At 56.3% G+C, this 23,909-nt stretch overlaps 3 protein-coding genes across 7 annotated transcripts; 1 reads left to right on the top strand and 2 right to left on the bottom strand.

Moving 5' to 3' along the window:
- On the bottom strand, positions 1-17,426 carry DCPS (decapping enzyme, scavenger). Of its 2 annotated transcripts, XR_015706111.1 has the most exons (7): positions 17,213-17,426; positions 15,787-15,955; positions 8,142-8,287; positions 4,728-4,841; positions 1,381-1,491; positions 519-782; positions 280-418 (listed from the first exon to the last, which is right to left on the bottom strand). XR_015706111.1 is itself a non-coding variant. In XM_087763587.1 (6 exons), the coding sequence occupies exons 1-6, from the start codon at positions 17,390-17,392 to the stop codon at positions 152-154; spliced, it is 987 nt and encodes a 328-aa protein (XP_087619713.1). In that variant the 5' UTR covers positions 17,393-17,423; the 3' UTR covers positions 1-151. The 2 variants fall into 2 exon arrangements, 1 of the variants encoding a protein (XP_087619713.1); XM_087763587.1 differs by lacking the exon at positions 519-782 and having other exon boundaries at positions 1-418; positions 17,213-17,423.
- A 220-nt stretch (positions 17,427-17,646) lies between these two features.
- TIRAP (TIR domain containing adaptor protein) lies at positions 17,647-23,897 on the bottom strand. 4 transcript variants are annotated; one of them, XM_087763588.1, is made up of 7 exons: positions 23,550-23,897; positions 23,319-23,415; positions 20,041-20,183; positions 19,538-19,605; positions 19,202-19,256; positions 18,312-18,911; positions 17,647-18,126 (listed from the first exon to the last, which is right to left on the bottom strand). In XM_087763588.1, the coding sequence occupies exons 5-7, from the start codon at positions 19,206-19,208 to the stop codon at positions 18,083-18,085; spliced, it is 651 nt and encodes a 216-aa protein (XP_087619714.1). In that variant the 5' UTR covers positions 19,209-19,256; positions 19,538-19,605; positions 20,041-20,183; positions 23,319-23,415; positions 23,550-23,897; the 3' UTR covers positions 17,647-18,082. The 4 variants fall into 4 exon arrangements, with proteins under 4 accessions (XP_087619714.1, XP_009467871.1, XP_087619715.1 ...); XM_009469596.2 differs by lacking the exon at positions 20,041-20,183; XM_087763589.1 differs by lacking the exon at positions 23,550-23,897 and having other exon boundaries at positions 20,041-20,173.
- On the top strand, positions 20,550-23,311 carry LOC104016676 (cryptochrome-2). The gene is made up of 10 exons (XM_009469597.2): positions 20,550-20,832; positions 20,911-21,105; positions 21,185-21,303; positions 21,399-21,553; positions 21,647-21,787; positions 21,898-22,065; positions 22,153-22,293; positions 22,376-22,527; positions 22,598-22,782; positions 22,858-23,311. Exons 1-10 carry the CDS (start codon positions 20,627-20,629, stop codon positions 22,932-22,934), a joined length of 1,539 nt encoding a protein of 512 aa, XP_009467872.2. The 5' UTR covers positions 20,550-20,626; the 3' UTR covers positions 22,935-23,311.
- Positions 23,898-23,909: the final 12 nt, after the last annotated feature.

Raw genomic sequence — 23,909 nt, 5'->3', positions numbered from 1 at the left:
CAGAAGGAACGGTTTCCATAGCAATGGGCTGCCAGCCCCAACTTGTACAAAATCAGAGTTAAAAAAAATAAAAGCACCAAAACCTTTAAAAAAAGACCCTGAAAACAGGCATTTATTAAAAATAAAAAGATACAAAAGCGCCTCTGCCAGCTCACGCTCTTCCCGCCTCCTGGAATTTCTTAAGGAGAAGATCGTCAGCCCGAAGGGCGAAGGTCAAGGCCCGTTTCTGGTAGTACATGGAGTCCATCGCCAGGTTGTCAATCACGTCTGCCAGGAGATGGGCTCTCTCGACAGAGCTGCCCGGGGCGTCGTAGCCCAGGGCGGTGAAATGCACGTGCAGGTGGTAGTAGGAGGGTTGGTAATGCAGGTAGATTCGCAGCTGGGATCCAGGCACGCCGAAACGCTTCGCTACGGCCTCCTAAGGAGGAAAAAAAAAAAAAAAAACCACGGGTCAGGACCAGCGACGCGCAGCAAGGGCACGGGGCGGCTGGGGGCAGGCAGCACGTGGACAGACAGACCTTGCAACGGACGGAAAGGCGCATCCCGGGATGGCACAGAAGGCGGAGAGAAAGGCAGAAGCGATTTCTGCTTCCTCACAGCAAGGGAGAGGGAGAAGCTGGGAAGGACAGAGCTCTTCCCCATCCCGTTTCAGCCTCCGCAGGGATGGAGCGATGCCTCCGGCTGCCCCACTTTTCTCCCTCCGTGACGGGACGTGCTCTCCGCTCGTATCGTTTTCCCTTCCACCCTGATCGCTTCAGCTTGCTCGGCAAGTTACGGGGATCCTGTTACCAGCCGGTGTAATTAAAGCTATAAACAGCAACGGCGAACTCCGGCACGCTGGCTTGGTTCGCTGCTCAGCACGCTGCAATCCCCTGACTAATCTCTTAATTAATCTCCGCTTTCCCCAGTGCAATTACTTTCCAAATTCCTAACGCGGTGAAGGAAAGAGAAGCTATCGCGCATCCATCTACCAAGCACACCCCGTCATGGGGCTGGAAAAAACTCGTCGGCCGGTGAAAATGGCCAAGGGGTTGGGAAGGAAGTTATAAACACGAGGAGGACTGGGCTCAACTCCTGCAGCTCGCTGCTAACGGAGAAATATCGAGCACCCCTGAAACGCCTCGAATGCGACACGGCTTTCCGATGCCACGGGGGGAAGCTGCTGACGGAGCAGCAGGGACGGGGGTCTCCGGGCCGAGAAGCTAGAGAGGGCAGCGCAGCCCTGGTTCGTGACGTATCATCATCTCTCGGGTGTTGGTCCCCACACAGATACCGTTGGTCAGGCAGCTGCCGGAGAATGCAGGCAGGGACCTCGCGGCAGAGGCAGGGACCTCACTCTCCCTGGCCAGGACGGCAGCGTCGGACCGACCTCGCTCTTACCTTGCCTTCTTGCAAGATGTTCCTCAGCAGCGGGAGGTGCTCAGCAGTGAGATCCCGAAGCGACTTGACCTCCCGGCGGTGAATGAGGGCTATCAGGTAGAGGTCATCCAGCTGCAGAGAGAGAGAGATGGAGGACGGTGAGGAAGATGACCACAAAAAGAGCGGACGGAGCACTTTGGACCTGACACACCAACCGCAGCCGCCCAGGCTGTGCTCTAAGGGCCGTCGTGTTTAACCCACACCCGAACTGGGTTGAATCCAGTACAAATTTCCCAGTACGAGATGCCCTCACAAACTCACTGCACCTCAAAGCATCGTTTTTGGACAAACTGGGTTTTGCCCAGGAAAAAGCAGAAGAGGATAGCTTCCCCCCAACTGATAAACAGCGGGATCACAAAGATTTTCTCAGCTTTAAAAGCAGATCGACTGATCAGCCCTCTTCCACCGTGCTGCCCTTGCACGTTCACATCTCCCTGCGAGTCTCAGAAACGTTGTCCTGGTGCAAATGGAGGCTGGCAGAGAAGGTGCTGGCACCCACCGTGCTGCATGGGGGAAACTGAGGCACCCACCAGGCCGAGGCCGTGGGGTCTGCCAGCCACCCCCACGCACGGACGCTGCGTCGAGCGAGCGAGTGGTTTACCTCCACGCTCAGACGAGGATTTACAGTGAACCGCAGCGGCCAAAACTGCGACTGTAGATTTTTTTTTCCCCTGAGGGAAAAGCTTCCGTGCAAATAGCCGGCCACTTTCCAGTCGCACCAGTTCTATAAATAACTATTTTCAAGACCTAATCGGTCACCGGACAAGCCCAGCGCAGTAAAATACATCCGTTCGGCAGCTCTCAGCCAGACCTTTGGCCATCTCCTGAAGCACTTACCAAATTCAATGTTTAACAAGACATAGGGTTGTGGGTCATTACGTTTAAAAAAAAAAAATAAAAAAATAAAAATCCCCATCCCCTTCAGCTCAGCTAGTGGCTTTCTAATACAAACACTGCAAAGCAAAGGGTTTAGATGCTTGAGAGCCAGCAGATCTTTTCAGGGCTGTTGGAAAGCCATCTGGCTATTTGGAAACAGATGCTTGTGCCAAAAGATGCTCTCAGGACCCCGTCTCGGGGCTCTCAAAACACAAACTTGCTATTTGCACCCAGCCAGCACAGCGATGCTCGTGGTTCGGTTTGATTCCCAAGGCAGCCTGTGCACAGCTTCGGAAAAAGACGGCGTATCAGCTTGTCCTCTTCGGATCAGGGCTGGCTGGCGGGAGGAAAAGCAAACATCTCTTCTCCTTAGGACAACATCTGCATGTTGCTGTTTGAAACAAATAAGCCTGTTGCTAAAAAGGCCCTGAATGATATCATGCCGGGCATTGTTTCAGGCAACGCCTCAGGGCTCCTGCGGGTTTGAAACAAACTCAAAAGAACTGGGGAGAAAAAAAAACAACCCACACCAAAAAAATAATTTTTTTAAAAAGCCCCCCAAGAAACCAACTCAAAGCACCACCAAGGTCGGGCAGCAGGAGCTGAGGCTGCGCCCAGAAGGTCGAGGCCGGCAACAAGCGTGCAGACTTCACGATGCAAATGAGAAATCATCTTCTCATCAATCAACCCGAAATAATTACAGATGAATTCGTAGCATTTGCGGGCAAGGTGCTAAGCTAGCGCAAGGCGGTGCTGTCAAAGGGGAAGCTCGGAGAGTCCTGCTGCGAGCTCTGTCTCGCTTCCCTAATTTAATTTAGTAGCCTCGCCTGTTCGGTGGGACGCGGCAGAAGGAACCGGTGCTCGCCCCGGGGCTGCCGGGATCAGCTCTGGCTCGGCGTCACCCACAGCCAAGAAGAAATTCCTTGGCTCGAAGGCAGAAGTCGACAGCCCTTGCTGGCACGCTGGCTCGCCTGCCTGAGAAAGAGACAGGCAACACCAAGGTCCCGGGTAGCCCCAGGGATGGCGGCTCTCTTGCTGCAGACAGCAGCCCAGCCGCTGGGAAGAAATCAAGATCGTGTTCAGAATACCAACAGGCGACAGCAGCGTGGGGAAACCTCCCCTAAAGACAAACCCTGCCATTAAAGCACTCCCTGACCACGCTAGCTGCAAGACAGCAGGTCCCCAGAGAAAGCTAAAGCACAATTTTTAGCCCATCCATCTCCAGTTGTGATGCGAGTTGCGAAGCTTCGCTGTGGCGAGGATTTACACCAAGGCTTTGCCCGGAGGGAGGAAAGGGACGGTGTGTGGCACGTCTTAGGATCCTTAAGTATTGCCACCCTGAAAGCAAAGGGCACTGAACAGGGCACGGTGGCGTAAGCACGACTGCAAGCTGCTTTGCAAAGTCTCTGCAGGAAGAAGGTCGCACCTCCCAGGGAACAAGCAGAAATCCGAGCTGGGTTACCCCACCGCAGCTCGGCAAGGGATTTTTGGAGTAGCTGACGTGCAAGGAATTCGTGGTGACCAAGGAATCTGTGGCGACCGGAGGCTGCCCTGCAGTGACGTACTCACCTGTCCTCCCCCAGTCATTCCCCCGGGTGACTCAGCACCGGACCACAAATAGGTCCTCCCAGCACAGAAACACAGAATTGTGCTGCCCACGAGCAGGTTTGTGTTCCCATTTTGTTTAGTTCCCATTTCTAAGTTTTAATCATACGGTAACTTTCCCTCCCACCACCTGCAGAAGCATTTTGAGGATCAGAAACACAAAGGGGACTTTTTTTTTTTTTTTTTTTTGACTCCACTGACTTCAAGGGGTGCACGTGTGGAGTTTCACCTCCCCAGGCACATCCCCAGAAGGACCGCACAAGGAAATAACGAGCCACTCAATTTAGGATTACAGCCTGGACTTAAAAACTTCTGCCTTTCAACAAGCAACCACTCCCACGAGGGCTTAAGCGGCTGCTCATAAGCTAACGACCATTTGTTTAATATTGTGTGGAGGAGAGTTAATTGCAGCAACCAAAGGACAACACATCTGCCTGAATTGCACCTAAAATTGAGGCTTGCAAGAAAAAAAAAAAACAAAAAAAACCAAAAAAACACACCCAAACAAGTTCATCAGGAAAATATAAGCAGCCGGATTTAGGTTCGAACACATCACAACAATGTTTGGGCTAATACAGGAAAGAGAAAGCAAAGCTAATAAATCAAATCAGCAGCAGGGAGAACAGCCTGCATTTTGCAGTGTCCACAATGAGCGCGTGATAAAAGGCGCTGGGAATATCATCACTTAATAACAGCGTGAACAGGAAGGACACGTTTCCCTCCTAAACCTTTCATTAGCATGCTATTAGTAGCACGAAAGTGGACATTTCCTCTGGATTACCTTCGGACAAGCAGCATCCCTTCAAAGACAAGAGGAGCAAACGAACCTGGGTTTGATTCCACTTAAAATCTGGAACCAGAACAAAGCCATTGCAAGGATCTGGATTTTCATGGATGATTCGATCGGCCTCAGCTTTCTTCTCCAGGATATTATACACCCACTGAAAGAGAAATATGCGATTTATAAACCAGCAGAGAAAAAAGAAAAACACCACCTCAGGCACATTGAGCCCAAGCTCATGGATTAGTGTATATTTGCTACAAGTAGAATATAAAAAAGAAAAAATAGCAACAACTTGATTTCAAGATGACCAAATCATTTCGTGGCTGATAACATTTGTAGTTAATTATCCAGAAAACACTCCAACAACAAACTCCAGGCTATTATGAGCACTTCAGTGAAAAGATACCCCCTGATCCCGCTGCATGGCACCGCCGGCCAGCTAAATTATTCAGGGATCTTTGTTTTCCTCTCGAGCATTAAGAACTGGCCACAGCTGGAGATGAGGTATCGAACGGAGATGGTTTAGCCCAGTGTAGAAATAGTTGCATTTGCCCCTAAGAGGATTTGGAGATCATTCTCCTCGGTGGGGTCTAGCAATAAACCAGACCCGGCTGCTTTACGGGGCCGGAGATGGAGCTGCCGCAAGCACTAAAACCCCCCAGGGGCAGCGGCATCCCTCCTCCGTGCTCCCGCCGGTCGGCAGGGGCCAGGTACAGGCGTTCGGGCGGATCAGCCACCAACACGAGCGACTCCGAGCACGCCAGACCCCGGCGAGGCGGGCCGCGGTGGACGCCAGCTCTCGTGGGGCTCAGCAGACGCCTCTCACGGCACCGCAGGGCTGTTTGCACCTTTTTACCTCCCAGGTCGCGCTGAAACCTTTACAACTAGGTCTGGGAAGGGAACTCGGCTGATTTTTCCCATTCAGAAAGGAAGGAGCAGATTGCTTGCGAGCCTGAAGGTGGATGCGGCTCCCGCTGCCGGCAGCCAGCGCTCGCCTGGCGAATAAGAAAGGCTTGCGTTTTCTTGGGCAATGCACGTCTCTGTTTCCTGGCTGATTAGAAAAGAGCTCACCGCTCTTCTTCCTCTACATTTAAAGCTTCAGCCTTCAGACTGCCTGTAATCCCTGCTCCGGTTATCCCCCTGCACTTCTCCTTCAAAGGAAAGCACCACCCAGAGACGAATTTCAGCTACGAAGTGGAAGAGACCAGGGATAAGAGACAGAATAAGACAAGCAGAAAGCATCTTTTGCTTTTCCTGGCTACCAACCTGAGTCTGAGCATCCTTCTTTACACCTCCAAAATGCACTTTGTGCTCTAACTTAAGTCTACCTTAAGTACTGGACTGCCAAGGGAGTCTCCAGCCAGACAGAAGATAAGACAAGGCAAGCAGAAAATGGCTGGGGCTTGAAAGTTGAAAGCATTTTGAGACATTTTCCCCATCAAGTTTAGGAATGGAACATTTTGGTCACCCCAGGTGGGTAGGGAAGACGCAGCCAGTCTCGCAGACGCACCGAGCGAGCTGGGTCAGGGGATGCTGCGCACACCAGGTGCTCGAGATAAGACGACAGGCCTTCTAGGGAACTCCGTCAAGAGTTTCATTAATCCAGTCAAAACTTAGGACCGTTGTGAACTGACCTGAATGTATCCTTGGAGACAAACAAACTTCTACTCCCTTGATCTGTTGGGGGTTTTGTTTGTTTGGGTTTGTTTTTTTTTTTTTGCTTAAATTTCTGGTCTTTTCTTCCCAGCACCAACATCCTAGAGAAGATCAGATTCTCAAAGCGATTTTGGAAATCCCGGCACAAGATCACCGCGCTCTGTGTCCCCGGAAGAAAAGCAGGGCAGGAAGCTCAGCAGGAAATCAAAGTTTGCCCTTGGTTTTTTTTCCTTTTTTAGGCCTGCTCTTTTCACAAGTGCCAAGCTATCATTGCCCTAAATAAGTTCACCGATCAGACGAGCTGAATTTTAAACGCAACGCTGCCTCATGTGATGGGCAGGTCATCAGCTGATTGCTCTTGCTGTTTCCAGCACAAGCCCAGCGAGGACAACACATGTCCAGAGACTGGCGCCACAATAAAACTATTATACTGAAAGCATCCAGGCTTTGCATCCTCCAGCAGAAAACAGAGCCGCTTCTGTAGTCCGCCGATATTTCTGTTACCCTTCACATTTCCCCTTCTGCTCGTTAAAAGCGGTTAGATAAAGAAAAGAAACTGCATTATGAAAGCACAGAGATCAAGGACTGACCGTGCTGACCAAGATCTCTTGGCAGATGCTCCTGATGGTCACCAGAAATGTGCTTCCATGTACAGAAATCAGCTCGCAAGCACTTAGTGGAAGAGGCAGAGAGAGCTCAAGCAGCTTCTGAAGGCAGCTGCTACACCAGGAAACTTAACAGCCTACGGAGAAAACATTCGTGCAGGTTGCTGTCTGGTGGAAACACGCTCCTGTCTTTCTCCAGCTAAAAAACGCTGCCTGTATGTTACTGGCGTTGCAGCCTGGCTGCCGACGAGAAAGCTGAACGATGGAGCGAAGAAAAGCAGGCAGGCGAGGAGTAATCGAGCGCGCACCGCGGCTTGCAAGGTGCCTTCTGGTACGAGTCGCAGAAAGCGGGATTCGCGTTCATCTGCAAGCGATTAGAAAGCAGGCATCGCCAACGCTGAACCCTGTTAACCGTTCTGCTGCTGTGTGAGGCAGCAGGAAAGAGGTGGGGGGGATAACCAACCACAGGCCTTTGGGGTTTTTTTTGCGGTTTATTTTTAACGGATAGCCTCAGCACACCCAGGATTTGTTTTATTCCCCTTTCTGTGCAGGCTGGCATGAATTGGTCCCTACTACTAAAGAAGATGAGGAGAGGAATGGTCAAAAAGGATATAAAACAGGGAAAAAGTCCAGTGCTGCCTGGGGCAAGAAGGGCGCTAAAGGCACGGTGGAATAGGGAGGGAAGGGCTGAATGGCAGAGGAACCGTAGGCGAAGCCTGAGGAGTGAGTCGCGATGCAGGAATCCAAGAGCAATCTGCGCCTTCCCCTTTCCACAACACCCAAGAGACTCCTAAAAAGCCCAGCGAACCGCACCAACGCCCAGGGAGCCACCCTCGGAAGGGAGGAGGAACGCCCCAGGAAAGTCTCCAGAAGGCTTGAGAAAGGCGACTTCGGGTACATCTCCAAGGCAAATGTTTTTCTGCAAAGATGGAGGATACCCCAGAGGACAGAAGGATGGGGACACCGGGGGAGCTTAGGGGAAAGAGAGCCCTGCTGAGCATCGCTGAGCTTACCCCGAAGGTCAGAGAGTCTCAAGAAAGCACGATAGATGAGGGGATGCGCGCAGGCAGCATCGCAACTCAGGACCAGCAGAAATAACCTGCAGCCTCTTCTGCCTCCAACCTGGGCTTCGGAGGAGACATCTGACAGCCCAGCGTGGTGAAAAAGGAGACCAAAGATGTCCCTGGTGCCCATACCTGGATGCTGAAGCTCTGGGACTGGATGAAGGGCAGCGTTATGTTCTTATAATCCTCCCAGGTTTCGCGGATGAGGTGCACTTCTTGACGGAGGTATTTCTGAAGGTGTTTCTCGGTGGCGGGGTACACCACTGTGGTTTTTATCTCTAGAAACAAACATGTTTATGAGTTACCATCACAGACAAAACCCGCATTACTTCCTTAGTCCCCGATAAGTCTGTTTTCCCTTCCAATAAATGCCACGCTAACGCATTTTTAAAAGGTATCGCTAAAACAGCAGGGCGGGGGAAAACAGACAAGGAAAGCAAATAAATCCTTTAACCTCCCAGGCTGCCACTGCTTTTCTCGAGAAAGGATAAACCGACAACGCAGCCAGGGCCTGCCTTTCCAGTTCAGGTGGAGGAGTTTGCTGTCTGAAAGGTTTTTTTCCCCCCACACTCGCTCTTTCAGGCATATCAGCAACGTCGGGGCAGAGCTGGGGCTCCCAGGGAAGAGTTTATGTGCAGCCAACAACCAGGACAGAAACACAACCCCGGGGGCATCTTCCTCGTGCTTAAAACCAAAGCTCGTGGGATGTTATCGAGCGAGCCCCCAGCAACTTTCTCCAGCCACGAAACCAGGGGCCACGCTGGGGCTGGCTCGAGGAGAAGCTGCTTCCCAGAGCTCTCGGCCATCAGGATGCTCAGCCTCGAGCCCCGGAGGTCAAGGGCACGGGGACGGATCCGGAGCAAACAAGGCGGATCGACGGGTTAACACGGCACGGGACGAGCTGAGGGAAGAGGGCTGGATGATTCCCCTGCACCAGCTGGCAAACAAAGAGCATTTAGCTGTTTACTTTAGCAAAAGGAAAACAATTTCTCTTTACCTCGAGATTAACACTTTTCTGCCTAATTTCTGTGGCGTTAAACAGGATGCAAGCGTGCACCTCGTCGACCTGGCAGCTTGCACCGAGGCAGCAGTAAATCTTACCCGCAGTGGCAAAACACTCAGAAAATATCCCTCTTTGGCCAAGATGAGGTGTACGATGCAGAGCCTGCCACAACCCCAAGGGCACCAGCGGTGCCTCCGCCTTGCCAGCTAACGGGGAGCCGCTACAAAACTTAATCCGGGAAGGAGAAAAACCCCCGCGAGCCTGGACGAACCCCGAGCAGATGGGACCAAAGTGGGGCACTGCAAACACTGCAGCTTGTGCCCGAGGCCTGCCACGGTCACGAAAACCATGGGCTGCACACTCACCAGGGGACCAAACAGTCGTGCTTCACGCTTTACGTACATATATATGCTAGCCAGACACTGAATATAAACATCTACTTGTTCCTAAAGCCAGGATTTAGGGTGGGTTTTTTTCTTTTTAGTTTTCTGGTTGTTTTTCTTTTTTTAAGGTCGGCGCTGCACAAGCTGGGAGACTCTGCCTTTTCATTTCATGCCAAGCCCAACTTAATGAAATCCACAGGAAAATGCTGGTAACATGAGATACGAAAATGCAAACCACAAGGGCAGTCTGGTCTGATTCCCACCATACACATGTTCAAACAAGGTTGTTTTCCAGGACTCGATTAGCACTTCGAGTGGGATGATGTAATAGCGGGGAGAAAAAAAAAAAAAAAAAAGAGAAAAAAGAAAGAAAAGGCTGTAGCTCCTCCACTCCTCACTTAAAAAGACCAGCAAAGCACTGGGGAGAAAACAAAAAGGCAAAAGATAAGAAAATACCACGTCCAGCCTCAGGCTGAAACTTCCACAATTTAATTTTCTACCCCAAAACAAGAGCAGGGACGGCAGCAGAAAGCCCTCCACGCCGGGGGTGGTGATAAGGGCAACGCCTGCGCCGGCTGGGACGCGGGGGTGCGGAGGACCCTTCGCGGCTTCTCCGGCACCTCCCCGATTTGGGGGGTGGCTGCTCTCGGTGGGGAGAGCCGCTTAGGATACTTTAAAACCAAACGCGAGATCAGAGAAATCCTTAATGTGCAGCTGCGGTTGAGCAGCAGATGTTTGGAAGAGGAGCGGGGGGGAGAGGCTGTGGTCCGCTAATGATTGTTTCCCTTCTAGAGGTCTCATCAACCCTTAAACGCCTCAGCAACGCTAATTACCGTAAATCACTACAGCCAGGGAAGCTGGTTGATAAATGCTAAGAGCCCGACTATCGTTAGGAGCCCCACGCACGAGATGCGAAGTCCCGGCTAAGGCTGGGCTCAGCCGTAGGAAACATCCACGGCGAGACCGGGCTCACCACGAAATCTTTCCGTTGCTGGCGACCGGCCGCGTTCGTGCTCCGTTTTAAAAGCCGCCCTGCTCCTGGCAGACTCCACGTGCGTTAAAGCATCACGTACGCCGTGGGGCAGCTGAAACCTACCCTGGCCTGGAAAAGGGGGTAAAGAACCGCTAGATACGCGATGTGGGTTTTTAAACTCGCCGAAGGGTCAGGGATTGTCTCTGCTCACGTCAGCCGGCGTGTTCCTGAACACCAGCCCAGGAGCATCACGAAACGCCTGTGGGTTTATTCTGGAAGTCAGGACTGACCGTCGATTAACTGGAGGTTATAAAAACAGAACGTTTAATTGAAGGAACCCGGATGAGCAGGAGGAAGAGGTACTGAGATGGTAGAGAACTGAGATGGTAGATCAGGCAGTTCACCCTGCAAAGGGTGTCTGAGGGGATACACCGCACCGTTGTTTCCCTGCCCAGAAGAAAAGGAAGCTCGGGGTGACCAGAAACAAAATGACTTCTCCCCTCTCCCGCTAAAACCAAGAAAAAACTAACCCAAGACACAAGAAACCAAACCAAAACACCAGCTCAATTTGGGGAATTTATGGAAAAAAAGGGTTGGAGGCAGCGGTCGCCAGGAGGAGAGGATAAAACACATTACCCCGTGCTCCCTGCGGCACAGGACAGCTACGCAGCGCAGACGGGAAGGAGGTCGAGAGAGCTCGTGCGCGGAGGAAAGCGCACCCCAGGCTCGGCAGCGATGCCCGTCCCCTTCCACGCCGTCCCCAGGCTCTGCCAAAATCCCCCTCCAGCTCGCCACGTCAAACCGATGCAAATGGCGAGGAGAGGCCAAGGTCACCCGCCGAGATGCCTTGCGCTCGCTTCTCCCTGTGGTTTTGTTTTAAATAGATTTAAACATGCCAGGGAGCCAAGAAAAGCACGCGGGGCAGGAACAACCTGTTTCTACTTTTGGGCAGGGGTGCTCTTTCCTCCCTTTGGCTTATAATCTGCCTAATAAACTCAACCATCAGGCACAGGAAGGTGCAGAAACACCTTCAGAAACCAGAAACACCTGTAGAAACACCGGGGAAACAGCAGACAAAGTCGCATTTGCACTCCTGCAAGTCTTCTTTTCCCCTGCAAGCCTCCTTCCTGCTGCATACGGCTCTGCGCTGCCTTCCCATCATCAGGTATCTCCTTCGACGTAGCCCTAACTAAATATAACGATGCACAACCTCCCCCGTCCCCCGCTGTATTAACATCGTTGTATTTAGTTTTATGACCACAACTGCGCAGCAGTCGCAGGGGAACGCCTAATTTTAACCCATCCCCACCCAGGTATGACCCCAGCTTTGCCTCGGACGTCTGGGGCTCTCGTGATTGAATGAAATAAAAGCAGAAAAGGATAAAGCTTGCAAGAGCTCACAGTCTCCGAGGCCAGCACGTGCCAGGGCAAGCCAAGCGGGCTGCTGGGGACTTCTGCCAAGGCTGTCTGGCCCCTGGTTCCCATCCAAGGAGGTCTCGGTGGGCTCTAGCTGCAACAGCCACGGCGAAGAGGAAATTTCCAGGTTCCCAACCCCCAAAAAACACAGCAAAGCACGACGATGCTTCCCACCGTGCCCCAAACCACCCCACGCGCTCCCACACTGCTTCAGGCTCCAGCTTTTTATTTAAGTGTAAATGCAAAGAGTTTTCCTGGCTGGGCAAGCCCAGCACGCAGGCGGAGCGTGGAAACGCCGGGAGATGAACCAGCCTTCCCAGTGCAGCTCGTGCAAGTTCCTCCAGCTCCTCACTGCCTGAAACCAGACGCTTTTTGGGCTGGGGAAGGCAGGGATATGTATCGCATCCCTCAGCAGCCAGGCAACAGGAGGCTGCTTTTTGCTGGGAACAGCGAGTTCTCTTTGCTAAACGGGTGTGAGCACCACCAGGAGCTGGATGTTATCAGGGAACGTATTGCTTGAACCATCTGGCTTTTGCAATCGAGCCTCTGGCAGCAGGAAAATATTTCGCCTGGTACGAAAGCGGCCCTTGCTCTCCCTGCAAAGGAGAGTCCCAGAGCTAGGGTTTCCTCCGCCAGCATCTCACACCTTTAGGCATAAACTGCCTCTTAAATCCAGGCAACCTCCAGCAGCTGGCCTTAAAATAAGTTACGCACACCCGCCTCGGCTGTTAGCAGGGCAGTTACGACCAGAGGGCACGCTCCCTGACGCCGCTCCTCCTCGCAAACTCGCTCGCAAATTTCCTTCTCCGTAGTCGAGTGGTTTTGGGTTGCCCTTCAGACAAACTCTGACCATTATTAAACTGATTTGCAAATCTTATTTCCCGCTTTAGCCTTGACACATCTCTCCTAGCGGCCAGTAAAACCAACGAGCCAAGCAAGACATGGATGAGGTCCTCTTTCTGACCGGCGTCGTCTTCACGCAGCCCCGTCCCGGTGTGCTCCCAACCCTAAAAATCTCATCTTTAAGCAGCAGCAGAGTGAAATTCCTCTTCCCAGGGCAGAAGGGAGTCGTTTGCTCAGGTAACGTGCTTCTTTTGGCCTCCCTTTCTCTGCTTTCACCACGCAAACAAAGCGACTGGCCCAGCTTCACAGGCTCTTTTACCACCAAGACAAAACAAGCTTTCATCGCACGGGGCCTGTGTTAGCTTGACTCCAGGGAGGGAACAGCACCCGACTCGCTTAAACGAGGAGGCGGGGAGAGGGTGAAGAAAATATCCACTTTCAGCTATCAAGAAACTCCAGCTGAATGAAGAACCCCCCCGGGGACTTCGGCCCACAAAGGCGGCATTGAGAAACGCGCTTTAAAAAAAAAAAAAAAAAGCGGAGGGACCCGGAGGCAGCTCCTCACGCCATCAACGCGCCCGATGTCGCGAGTTGCCTGCTGTCGCGATTTCCTCGGTCCGGAGGTTTGCCTTGCCTTCAGAAAGCGAGAAGCTGAGCGTGAAGGGCTTGGCCGCCCGGGATGCTGTGAAATCCCCGGGGTTAATTCCTCTTCTGCGGGACACTGTGGCTTTTCGAAGGAACTGCTTAATGCCAAAGTTTGACCTTTTCTGCAAAATACATTTACTGCATGACGTTAACCGGGTGTAAGCCTGCAAGCACCAGGAGATAAAACCCTCTATCTCTCTCACCCTGCGACCAAGAGGCCGAGATGGACCCTGTGTGAGGGCTCGCTGGGTCTCCACGCAATCACTCGACGTCCAGGGATTTCTCACAAGCCCTGACATTGTCTGCAGCCTTACAGGAAATTTCTCCTCCTTCGTTTTAGGTTTACGAGCTGCGTTCCTCACGTCAACTCCCTCCCTGGGCCACGACTCGGCTCAAAAGGACAATTCCCTTCTCCTGACACACACAACCATTCCTTCTGGTGCCAGCCCAGCTGCCCGCCAGCAGCTCACACCTGCAAAAACAGCTATTTGGCTCCGAATTTCTCCTCTGAAGAAGCCTCCTCGCTCACCGCTCAGGAGCCTGGCGGGCAGCACCGGGGTCCGCAGTCCTCCCCAGGTCTCCTGCCCAACATCCAGAGCAGGTGCACCAATGCCAAGGAGAAGGCTGGGAAGCAAAGATGCGCCACCGAGTAACGTTTCTGCAAAACCCGCCTTTTAAAGGCAATTTTTAAAGTAATTACAAAGATAAACCTCAGCAGAAGAAAGCCAGAGGCTTTTTCCCCATTCAAACCTGCAAGAGGAACGGCACGAACGTGCATCCGAAAGCGCAGCAGGTTTGATCCAGTTATATGTGAAATAAACAGCGTGGCTACGCGGGGCAGAGGACAGACCGAACAGAAACAACCCGAGCGAGGATTTAGTTTAACAAAGGCCCAGAAACGGGATGTGAGAGGACCCAGATTCACCTCATTTTGCTCCAGCCTCTCTGAAAGAGCAGGACCTGGCGCGGTGCTGACAGAGAGCGGCAACCCTTTAACAGCCCTTCCGCCCCAGCGAGGGGTTTCACACCTGGCATAAATCTTAAATTAAATAAAAAATTTTGCTATCGGAGTAACGCTGGAGTTATACAGCGCTGCAGCAAAGGGCTACAAGAAAGTCAAACGCCAGCACGGCTGGCAGGGCTGCAGCTGGAGAGAGGCCCAGGGGATTTTAGTCTTGCAATGCCACCTCGTGGGAATCGCTGCAAGTCGCTGCCGGCCTCGCACGCAGCGGGTGCCCAAGCAGGAATCTTTCCAGCCAGCAAAGCACAGCTGTAACATCTTCCCACGCAGGGCATCCGCAAAAAACGTGGTGTCGCGGTGTTTTCCTGCCACTGACACGTGGCGTTTTAACGCTGAAACCCCTGATTTAGAGTCCTCGACGGGACAAGAGGAGCTTTGCACAACTCAAGCTCCCAGAGCCAGACAGTGCCTCCTCCTACACCACGGACATAGCGCTAACACGGGAGCGTTTTCGGGAAGGAACATCAAACATCCCAAAAATTTAATTCAGGACCACAACAACTTCTTACTTAAGGCTATCACTCTGATTAATTTTGACTCTGTTAAACTTGTTTGGCGATCACTGTGCTTACGGAAGCGTCGATGCGTAATTAATCACTGCACTTCCAGAATTTAAACATGTACCAGGATTAAATCAAAGTGCCCGGCCTGCCGAAAGAGCAGCACGCTGCAATCGCAGGATGCCTTTCCACCATAAGAATCAGTCTTGCAGGAGGACAGCCTCCCACTGAAGCTCTCCAACCCCCTCATCTGACCTCAGGTTATTATAATACTCGGTTATTAACTGGGTTTTGTAACACACGGATGTGTGAAATCAGCGGGGAGAGGCTTGAAAGGCAGAGGGCAGGTGCCCCTTTGCCCCAGGCGCTCGAGGTTACCAGCATTTAAATCCCCACTGCAAACATGCCAGCTGCCTGCCCTTACCAGCTGACATCGGGCAACCAAAAAAAAGCACGAGATGACACCCTGGAACGAGGAGAGGCTGACAAGTGCTCTACGGATATTGTTTTCAAGGTAAATCTTACGGGGAGAGACAACATCTTACCAGATTAACTGACATCACGGAAAAAAACACACAAGGAAAGCTTTCAGAGCCACAAGCCCTTCTTCACCTTTAAATCAAGGCGCAGGCAGATGACTGCAAGTCATCAAGCAAGGGCCATTTAACAGCCAGCTACTCATCAGCTGGGCCAGGTGTCTGAGCGCAGGGGAAAGAGGGGTGAAACAAGGCAGCACCCAAAGCCTTGGGAGGTAGATGTTGCCTTCAGAGCGGCAACGATCCACCCATCTCCCCACCTCGGTCAGGTCTGCTGCCGTCGGCCAAACCATAACCGAGGTGGCGTGGTCGGGTTCGGCAGCGGCACTTGCCTGTCTCGCTGCGTCCGCCCCTCCGGAGCTGGCAGGAGCACGCCGACCCGCGCCCCAGCCACGACCGAGCCACAGAGCGAGCCACCCTCCCGGGATCCCCCCCACGCAAGGCCAAGAGCGCTCACCGCTCAGCTCCGGGGGAGGATAGAGGTGGTACGTGCTGTAAATGTCATTGCGCATCTGCAGCTCCAGCTTCGTGTGCTTCTTCAGCAGGTCCGATACCTTCTCCTCCTGGAAAGGAGTCTTTTCCAGGATGACTATGGCATCTGTTCCCTCGCCGGAGGAGCTGGTCACCTGGAATAAGAACGGATAAAGCCGTTGGCAAACACAGATCCAGCGCTGGGGGAAAAGTTTGAGGCCAGGACCCGAATGCCTCCGCCCAGGGACCACCGCAGACACCTCGCAGACCCTCAGTTCTCGTGCGCAAACCACTGGGCAGCACCCGCCCAAAAATAAAAGACACATTTGCCCTGAAGCAGAGCAGGAATCTGCTCCCTATCAGGAAAGGCAGGCGGTTTTCTGGGGGAGCACGGGATGTGGACGACATCTCAGCCCATCTGCATCTCCCCGGATGCTCGCAGCGCCCGCGGCTGCATTCCCACTGACCCGCATCACCGATTTCATCTCAGATATTCGCAAGTCGACACTTGTGGGGCTGCTGACCGGGCGGCCGGAGGGTCAGGAAGAGGGCAGAGGCAGGCGCAGGGGTTTGCATCACAGTCAGGGAGCAAACCCAAGCTGTTTTGGGGCTGCCCTTCTCTGAGGAACCACAACCCGGATCTGGAGGTGGGCCGAGCGTGCTGGTTTTGGGAGACACGGGGTGTGGAATCGCTGCCGTTCGTACAGGATCCAGGCGAGGCCTCACCGAGCACCACTTGGGGAGAGCAAAAGGGTTCACCCAGGGCTCCCAACCCAGCCACGCTCGCAGGGCAGAGCGGGCAGGCCTGTGCCCAGTTCAGTTACCCGCTGACCATCAACCCATTGCCCCAAACTTCCCCGTCCTCATCGCCCGCTCGGCTGCACGTCCCCAGGAGACAGGAGCTGAGGCGGGTGCGTGGTTCCTGCGCCACGGAAAGGCTCTCCGGCCGTAAAACTTAAAAGGGAAATTTGTAATAACTGTTTAGGGCGCTTGATTGACATGCCTATCCTATCTACAGCCCCAGAGTCAGCATCCTCCTTGCAATTCAACGCCGCTTTACTTATCAGGCACGAAAAGCCTGCTCTCGGGGCCAAAACCAAGAGCCATGCTAATAAGAAAAAATAACCTGAGGCTCGAAATGAGGCCGCCGCCGAGAGCGGCCACCTCCCGCCCCCCGGCTTTGCCGGCTTCGGGCTGGAACAGCGAGTCTGTGTTGAGTAAAGAAGGGGAAGGGAGCGGGATGGGAGCGGCGGCGGCGGCCATGCTGACCCCGGCCGCGCCATGTGGCGCCGGGGGGGCGTGGCCTTGCGGCGGGGGCGTGGCCTTGCGGCGGGGGGCGTGGCCCTCCCCTCAGCGGGGAAAATGGCGGCGGGCCCGGCCTTGCCTCCTCCCCCCCCCCCAACCCCCGGTACCTCCCCGTGCAGGAACACGGCCTTGTCCCTCGCCGACTCCCGCAGCACCCGCCGCAGCCGCAGCTCCGCCAGCGGGAAGGCGGCGGCCCCGTCGCAGGGGGCGGCCCCGGTCGTCGTCGTCGTCGTCGCCGCCGCCTCCTCCTCCTCCCGCCTCCTCTTCGGCCGCGGGCTCTCCGCCATCGCTGCCCCCCCCTTCCCTCCCCGCACCGCGCCTGCTGCGCGGGGGCCGCCGGGAGCGCGATGGCGCCCCCTGGCGGCGTGGCGGTGCCCCCGCCACCCCGGGGCGCTGCAGGATCGGGCCCCCCCCATTGGAGCCCCCGCCAGGGGTCAGGCATCGACCCCCCCCACCCCCCGCCCGCCGTTTGGGCTGTCGTACCCCCAGGGCTCCCTCCTTCCACACACAACCCCGCAAGGTGGAGGATTAAAAAATAAAATATAAATTTCCGCATTAAAAAAAAAAAAAAATGTATAATTTCTGCATTTTCAGAGTCCCAACAACGACCCCCCCGCCGGCGCCCGCCCCTCCTTTCCCTGCCCCCGTCAGCTTAGGGGGGGTCCGAGCCCCCCAAACACCGGGGGCACGTCGCCGTGAGAAGCTCTGAAGACCCCTGGAGCTTAGTGTTTGCCCGAGGGGCAACGGGGACCTGCCGGAGGACGTCACCGTCGTCACCGCGACGGCGGCAGCATCACCGCGACGGGGGCAGCGTCCTCCAGGCCGCTGTCACCCCGCGGTGGTGGTGGTGGTGGGGGGGGGGATCTCCCCATCTTCGGTCCCCAGGTCCGGTCCCAGCGCTTGGGCTTCGCCGCCCTCCCCCCGAGGTCTGCGGGGACGCGGCCGCATCCAGATCCAGCGGCACCGGAACGCCGGCACTACTCCGTCCCGCTCGAGGAGCTCCGGCACAGCTCTTGGAGGTCTGCGGAGGCAGCAGACAAGCCCCGTTAGCAACCAATTAATCTAAAAAAAAAAAAAAATCCCCAAATCAACTATTTAAATCAAAAAAAAAAAAAATCAACTATTTAAATCAATTTATCCGCTCCCTTCCCGCGGCCTCCGCCCCACCGGAGCGGCGTTTCACCGGCGCGCCCCGGCGTTACTCACAGCGCACGACGGTGTCTCTGATCTGCTTGAAGCTCCTCTCCTTCAGCGCCATGTAGATGTAGTAGAGGTTTCGCAGCTCCTTGGGATAATCCTTCCGATCCACGTCCTTCAGCACCGGGATGGTGCGCCCGTTGGCCACCGGCGCTTCGGCCAACGCTTGGTGCATCTGGTACTTGCACCACGGATCCCGCAGGAAGCCGGGGGTGATGAGCATGACCCAGCAGTGGCTGTTTTGCACGGCGTCGCACAGTTCCGTCACCACCGCGCTTCCCGGCGTGGCGTCCCGCAGCTGGAGGAAGCAACGGAAGCTTTCGGGTTGACTTTCCAGGTAGGACACCAGCTCCTCCACCAGCTCCAGGTCCACCTCGCTGTGGCAGATGCAGACGTCGTAGCTCTTGGCCCACCGGGCGCTGCCCGAGGCGTTGATGTCCGACACGGAGACGGGTGAAGGGCGGACGGATCTGGAGGCGCTCGTGCCGGGAGAGGAGCCGGAGCTCTCGGCAGAAGATGAGGAAGGTGAGGATGAAGTAGAGCGGCTGGCGTTGAGGCTGCTCTCCGCCGAGCTGGGCTTGGGCTTGTGCAGGAGCCGCCTAAACCAGCCTGGGGAGCCAGAGGGACCGCGGTGAGGTTTGGGGGGGGCTCAGCACCCCCCCGGTTTCCCAAGGGGCTTGGGCGGCGTCGCCGGCTCAGCAGGACACCTCGGGGTGGGAACAGCCGGGTGGGATCTCACCCCCGCCCCCCAAAAAACCACCCCGGCCCCCAAAACCTCGGCTATTGCCGAACCCCGGGCGCTATCGCCTCGTGGCAAGCGGCCCGCGGGCACCCTCGCGTTCCGGCAGGGAGGGGATGGCGGGCTGTCCCCCCCCGGCACGAACCGAGCCCAGACTCACCGGCCATAGCAGACAGCACGCCGCTCAGCCACCGATCGCCGGCGTGAAACCTCTCCTGCCAGCAGGGAAAAAAAAAAAAAAGGGATTAAAAAAAAAGAAATTAGGAGAGCAGGAACGGCCCCGCGGCAGGTCTCAGCCCCAGGAGCTCAGACGCACAGCTCTGGGGTGCTCGCCTGCGGCCCCAAAATCACCCCCAGCAGGGTTTTCCGCCTCCGCCTCCCCAAAATTTGACAGAAAGGAGAGTTTTGACCTCAAGGAGGGCTGGAAGCAGCGGCTCAAGCAGCCCTCCTGCTTTTTTAGTGCCTGTTCCCGGCTCTTTCCACCGGAGATACGCACCTGCAGCGAGCGAGGCCGAGCGCCAACAGGCAGGAGAGCACCTCATTCCCGGCGGCGAGGAAAGGATCCTGCGGAAGGGAGAGGCAGGGATCAGCGGGGATCAACCGGCTGCTGGCTCAGGTGATGCCCGGATCCGTGCGTCCTCGGTGACGCCAGCCCCGGCATCCCTGCCCATCCCTCACACCACGCCTCAGCATCACGCTCCCGGCACGGTTTGGGGTGCCGGGACCCTCCCTGCGGATACCCAGGAGCAAACGCGGCTGCTGTTTTCCACTTCTTGCATCACCTCTTCCGAAATAAAACACCTCAAGTCACGCCGAAGCCTTTGCCCTACCCCGAAAACGGCGCAGGACAGCAGCAAATGCCGGCAAGATCCTGGCGCGCCCGCGGAAACCACACTCCCCAAGCGAAACGCCGCTTAGTAATAGCAAAAACCTCGAGCGCGGCGTGAACGACAAGCAGGGACGGTGAACAGGAGAGGGGGGAATTTGGGGAATGCCTACCTGGGATGCAGGAGTCGGGCACTGGAGCAGGGAAAGGGGATGCATCAGCCCCTGGGTTTGGCAAAGAGGAAGATCTTCCGGGATCGCCGAGGTGGGAAAGGAGAGGGAGGATGCAGCACGTTCACTCTGGAGCCTAATGGGATCTGCAGTGAACGGCGAGGCTGATCCATCCTTACAGCTTCCCCATCCGGGAGCGGTTCCCGACGGAGAGGCCCCGGGGTGGAGGGGAGGACGGGGGCACCCACCAGCTTCCGCAGGGACAGAGCGGAGGAGCTGCTCCGCCTGGGCGTGCGGAAGCGCAGGCAGGGGAAGTCGGCAGCGATCCCGCGAAGCCAGCCCTCCCCGGGGCTTCCCTCCCACATCCGCCACCGGCCAGATGCCGTCGCCGGCCAAGCATCACCACGCCCAGCCCTCACCAGCAAGCCCGGACCCGCTTCCCTCCCTGGTTTTATAACCACAGACGGGTCCATCGCTGCCGCTCCCGCTTATTTTATGAGTTAAATTTACCAAACAAGGCGCTTTTCCCCCCAAAAATCCCCTCCTCGTCCCTCCTTTCCCAGGCCGCATCCCCCCGGGACCCCCCGCCATGCAGCACAGCTCCATCCACTGGTTTCGGAAGGGCCTCCGGCTGCACGACAACCCGGCGCTGCTCGCGGCGGCCGCCAACTGCCGCCACCTTCATCCCCTCTTCATCCTCGACCCCTCCAGCGGCCGGGCAGGTGCCAACGCCCAGCGGTTCCTCCTCGATGCCCTGCGGGATTTGGATGGGAGCCTGCGGGAAATGGGCTCCAGGTGAGTCCTGGTGCAGTTCCCAAGGGATTTTGGGGGGGGGGTCTGGAGGGGCTTTGTGCCCACCCGGCTCCCCGGCAGGCTGTTCGTGGTGCGGGGCTGCCCGGAGGAGGTGCTCCCCCATCTCTTCCACGCCTGGGGGACGACGCGGTTGACCTTCGAGGTGGACAGCGAACCCCTCGCCCGCCGGCGTGACGCTGCCGTGGCCGAGCTGGCAGCCCGGCACGGCGTGGAGGTGATCCGGGAGGTGTCCCACACCCTCTACGACACCGAGAGGTGGGTGCCTGGCACCGTCCCTCGGGTTACGGGGGATCCGGCGCCGGTGCCGAGTGTATCCCTCCCTCTCCCATCCCAGAGTCCTCGCCTTGAACGACGGCAAAGCCCCCCTGACCTACAACCGCCTGCAGAGCCTCTTGGCATCCCTCGGACCGCCAGAGAAGCCGGCCCCGGCACTCACATGGGAGCACCTCCAGGGTGAGCACGGGGTGGACCTGGGTCAGCATCTCCCTCACTGTTCACTCTGGAGCGGAGCGATGGCCGTCACACCCCCACCGTACACGGCGCCCCAGGCTGCCACACCCCGTGCCAGGTCAGCCATGACGCAGACTACGGGGTCCCCACCTTGGAGGAGCTGTGCCAGGACCCCGCCGAGGTGGGTCCTCGCCTCTACCCCGGCGGGGAGACGGCGGCGCTCGCCCGGCTCGACACCCTCATGGAGAGGACGGTCAGTGCTCGGCACCCATCACCCTAATTCCCGGGCTGCTTCACCTTCCCCCATCCCAAAACACAACCCTGGTGTCCCTCCCCCCCAATCCAGGCCTGGGTGTGCGGCTTCAAGAAGCCCGAGACGGAGCCCACCTCGCTGAGCCCCAGCACCACCGTCCTCAGCCCCTACCTCAGATTCGGCTGCCTGTCGGTCCGCACCTTCTGGTGGCGGCTGGACAAGGTCTACCGGGGGGTGAGGCAGCATTTTTGGGGCGGGGGGAACCAGAGGGACCCTGCAGAAGGAGTGGGGAGCTGGAGAAGACAGGGGCCAGCCAGAGGGGCTAATCCTGCCTTCTCTGGCAGCGGCAGCGCTCCCAGCCCCCCGTCTCCTTGCACGGGCAGCTCCTCTGGAGGGAGTTTTTCTACACCGCCGGCGCTGGCATCCCCAATTTCGACCGGATGGTCGGCAACCCCGTCTGCCTGCAGGTCGACTGGGACGACAACCCCCAGCACCTCCGTGCCTGGAGGGAGGTATTTCCTTCAGGGATAAGCCCCAAGTCCTCCAACTCCCCCCAAAAATGTCCCCCTGCCACATCTAACCCCAAGGCCCCACACCAGGGCCGGACGGGCTACCCCTTCATCGACGCCATCATGACCCAGCTGCGTGCCGAGGGCTGGATCCACCACCTCGCTCGGCACGCCGTCGCCTGCTTCCTCACCCGCGGGGACCTCTGGGTCTCCTGGGAAGAAGGGCTGAAGGTCAGGAGATCTCTCCCAACACCCACTGGCGCCCACCAGGCTCTTGGGGACACCGTCCCCACGCCACCGTGGTGTCCCACAGGTCTTTGAGGAGCTCCTGCTAGACGCCGACTGGTCCCTCAACGCCGGCAACTGGCTGTGGCTGTCGGGCAGCGCCTTCTTCCACCGATATTTCCACGTCTACTCTCCCGTCGCCTTCGGCAAGAAGACGGACCGGGACGGGGCATACATTCGGTAGGCGTGAAACCCAAAGCCACGCGAGATGGCTAGTGGCCTGCCTGGTGGCTTTGACACCCCGCCGTAGAAAATACCTCCCCGTCCTCAAGGATTTCCCCGCCGAGTACATCTACGAGCCCTGGAAGGCGCCGCGGGCCGTGCAGGAGCGGGCGGGCTGCCTGGTGGGCACCCACTACCCCCAGCCCATCGTGGAGCACAGGGCAGCGAGCGAGAGAAACCTGGGGCGCATGAAGGCGGCCCGCGCCCGGAAAGGTAACAAATCCCCCAAAAGGCACCGAGCTCCCCCTGCGGCCCTGCCGCCACCCCGGCTGCCTTCCTCTCCTCCAGGCACCAAGCGAGAGCCACCGGCCAGCCCCTCCGTAGCCAAATCACGAAGTAAAAAGCCCAAGATCGAGCAGCGCTGAACCCCACGGGGGCTACCAGCCGAGGTCAAGCACCGCTCGTCCCATTCCGACCCATTTCGCTCAACCCCCTCCCTTAAATTAATTCCTTCCCCTTTCTCACCCTGGTACTGATGACTTTGCTGCTGCCACCACCCCAAAAATCAACTCCCCACCTGAGGACATGCCCCAAAGGAGGGCGAGTCACCCATCCCTGTGACTCAGCCCCAACCGGAGCAGCTGGACCATGCCCCAGAGGCAAACACTACCCCAAAACCCCTGAGTCCCCAGGGGGCAACACCCCACTGGATCAACCTCCGCCCCTGCCTTAGCTATAATATAATGATTATTAAAGGGAAGAGAGCAATTAAGCAAGCTCGGCGTGGTTCACAATGCGCCTTGACCCACCAGCAGCAGCACCACGTTGAAATCCAACGGTAGCACGGCTTTTTTTCAGTAACACCGGGCCGGTCATCGCAGGGAAGCCTGCGGCTCACTCCATTGCCTGCGGAGAGTATTAAAAAAAATGGGTTGAGGATAGGGCAAGCGCAAGGCAGGGCCAAAGCCAGCCCCTGGAAAAGTGTTTAAGCAAGAAAATAAGGTGGATTTTGTCTCTAAATATGGCCACCATCAACACACCTCGTTTATGGTGCCGATGCAAAGACGCACAGCCTCCCTGAAAGCCAGAGAACAGCTTTTCTTCCTGAAAAAAGCTCTGAATACACCCAAATTCCTTCACGGAGAATTACGGCAGGCAGCAGAGGCCAAGCACCGCTCTTACTGCCTCACAGGGCCGGAGACATCGTCGCAGGGATGCAAGCTCAAAGCAGCTCGAGGAAAAAAACTCGAGGGAGGAAGGAAGGGCCCTGAGGGGGAAAAGGGCACAGTCACACCCACAGGCCTACAACAGGCCCCGGGACCGAGCCCCCGGCCTCTCACACCGGCACCTGACCAGCGGCCACCTCACGCACCTCCCCCGCCGCGACTGCCAGGCGCATG

Source organism: Nipponia nippon, unplaced genomic scaffold (assembly GCF_047370975.1).
Source record: "Nipponia nippon isolate SJK-2023a ecotype South Korea unplaced genomic scaffold, ASM4737097v1 scaffold_28, whole genome shotgun sequence".
NCBI lineage: Eukaryota > Metazoa > Chordata > Aves > Pelecaniformes > Threskiornithidae > Nipponia > Nipponia nippon.
The sequence above is the reverse complement of the archived record's forward strand: the minus strand, read 5'-3'. Positions and strand labels throughout refer to the sequence as shown.